Below are 1,662 nucleotides of genomic sequence, written 5' to 3'. Positions count from 1 at the left end.
AACCCAAAAGCTTAAACGCATAATATTCTGATCTTTTATTTCTCTTTCTCCTCCTCCAGGAATACCAACCGCTACATCCACCAGCCCGGGCGAATCGAGGACTACGTGCCAGGCCATTCCTCACTCTCGGAGAAAGAGCAGAAGAAGGTAGGCGAGGACTGGAGGGCGGGGATGACTGCTCTGTGATGATGGGGGAGAAAGGAAGGGTGGAGTAAAGAGAGGAGTGAGGATAGTAGGCAAAGGCGGAGGGTGGGAGGGTTAGGGGAGGAGGACGGGGATAGGGGAGCCAGCGAGAAGAGGCAGAGAGTAGGCGAAAATACAGGAGATGACGTAGGAGTAAGAGGGGAGTAAATAGATAAGTAAGGTAGGATAAGGAGAGAAATATGCCAAGTGAATAAATAAATAAGGCGAAAGAGGGAAGATAGTAAAGTGGGAACAAGACTCGTGAGCGAGCGGGTGAGTAAGAATCAGGAGAGAATAGGCGAGTAAAGTAAGAATGGGAGATAGTGAGTGACGAGATTGGGAATAAGTGAGGTTAGGGTGAAAACGTGAAAGTAGGATGAGCTCTTTGGATAAATTAGGGAAAAACAGAGAGTGTGGGTAAGTGAGTGAACCAGGGGAAAATAGATAACACAGGGATGGGAAAAATAGATATAGACAGGAAGCAGTTGAATAGAAATATTAGAAATAATTAGATACAAATGGAAATGATATAACAGTTAGGTCATTCACTAGGTCGTGTGTAAATTTTTGACGAGGCAGCTGTCAGTAGAAGGAATTTAATCAGAAATTATAACGGCAATGAACACAGCATAGTCGTTAAGTCAAAATAAACCAAAATATTGGACACCCTATTTTTTTCTATTTTGTGCCTCCACCTTTTTTTTTTTTTTTGCCTCTCCACCACCAAAAGCCTACGTGTCTTGCATGCACCTCTGCTATCCGAGCACTTTTGCACACAGCATCGACCGGTGTACAGTTTTGAACATCGAGGCCTTCTACATGTTCACCTGAAAAGTACATGTGTTCATCACGCTGCAGCACGGCCATGGCTAGTTCATCTCAGCCAAACCTTGATGTTTAGTTCAATATGATACCCCTAAAAATGTTAACTTTTTTCTGTTCACTTACACCACACCCCCCACCCCTACCCTGGCTCAACCCTCTATACTTATTAACTTAATGATAATGCTCTCCCAAATTGTACTGCCCTAAGGAAGTGTTGATTGACTCTCTACCTCTCTTTTTTCAAAAATCGGGGAATCTGACAGCCAAAAGTGAGTTATTTAAAGGAAATGCCTTTTAGCATTGACGTTGGTCTGGAAGTAAGGACGAAGGGTGGATTAGTCGACGACAAATGTTCTGCACACAAACAACAACAAGATTTAAAGACAGAGAAGAAGAAAAGGACACAGGTTTATGCACAGTGTATTCGTGAACATTAATCGACATATCCACATTTCGTGAAACAGCATTTATATATTCTCAAAATGTTGATGTTTTCTTACTCGTAATATAATGAGAATGCTATAAAAATGATTCAGTTTGATTGACACAAGCGACACAGCCAAGTTACAACCACTAAGGACCGTAATGACACGTAACTTGAAACCCCGCGCCCCAAAACTAGCAGTGGATTCGAGAATGCTCTAGGTTGTAGCC

General features: G+C 42.6%; 1 protein-coding gene across 1 annotated transcript in view; it reads left to right on the top strand.

Moving 5' to 3' along the window:
- LOC119584971 (microtubule-associated protein futsch-like) overlaps positions 1 to 1,662 on the top strand; it is a gene marked incomplete at its 5' end in the record, with an annotated part of 346,977 nt that overhangs the window by 319,400 nt on the left and 25,915 nt on the right. Inside the window, 1 exon segment of the mRNA XM_037933567.1 lies at positions 60 to 147. Within this exon segment, the coding sequence (XP_037789495.1) occupies positions 60 to 147 (88 nt within the window).

This window comes from Penaeus monodon, chromosome 19 (assembly GCF_015228065.2).
Source record: "Penaeus monodon isolate SGIC_2016 chromosome 19, NSTDA_Pmon_1, whole genome shotgun sequence".
Taxonomy (NCBI): Eukaryota; Metazoa; Arthropoda; class Malacostraca; order Decapoda; family Penaeidae; genus Penaeus; species Penaeus monodon.
This window is presented reverse-complemented; position numbering and strand designations above follow the sequence as displayed.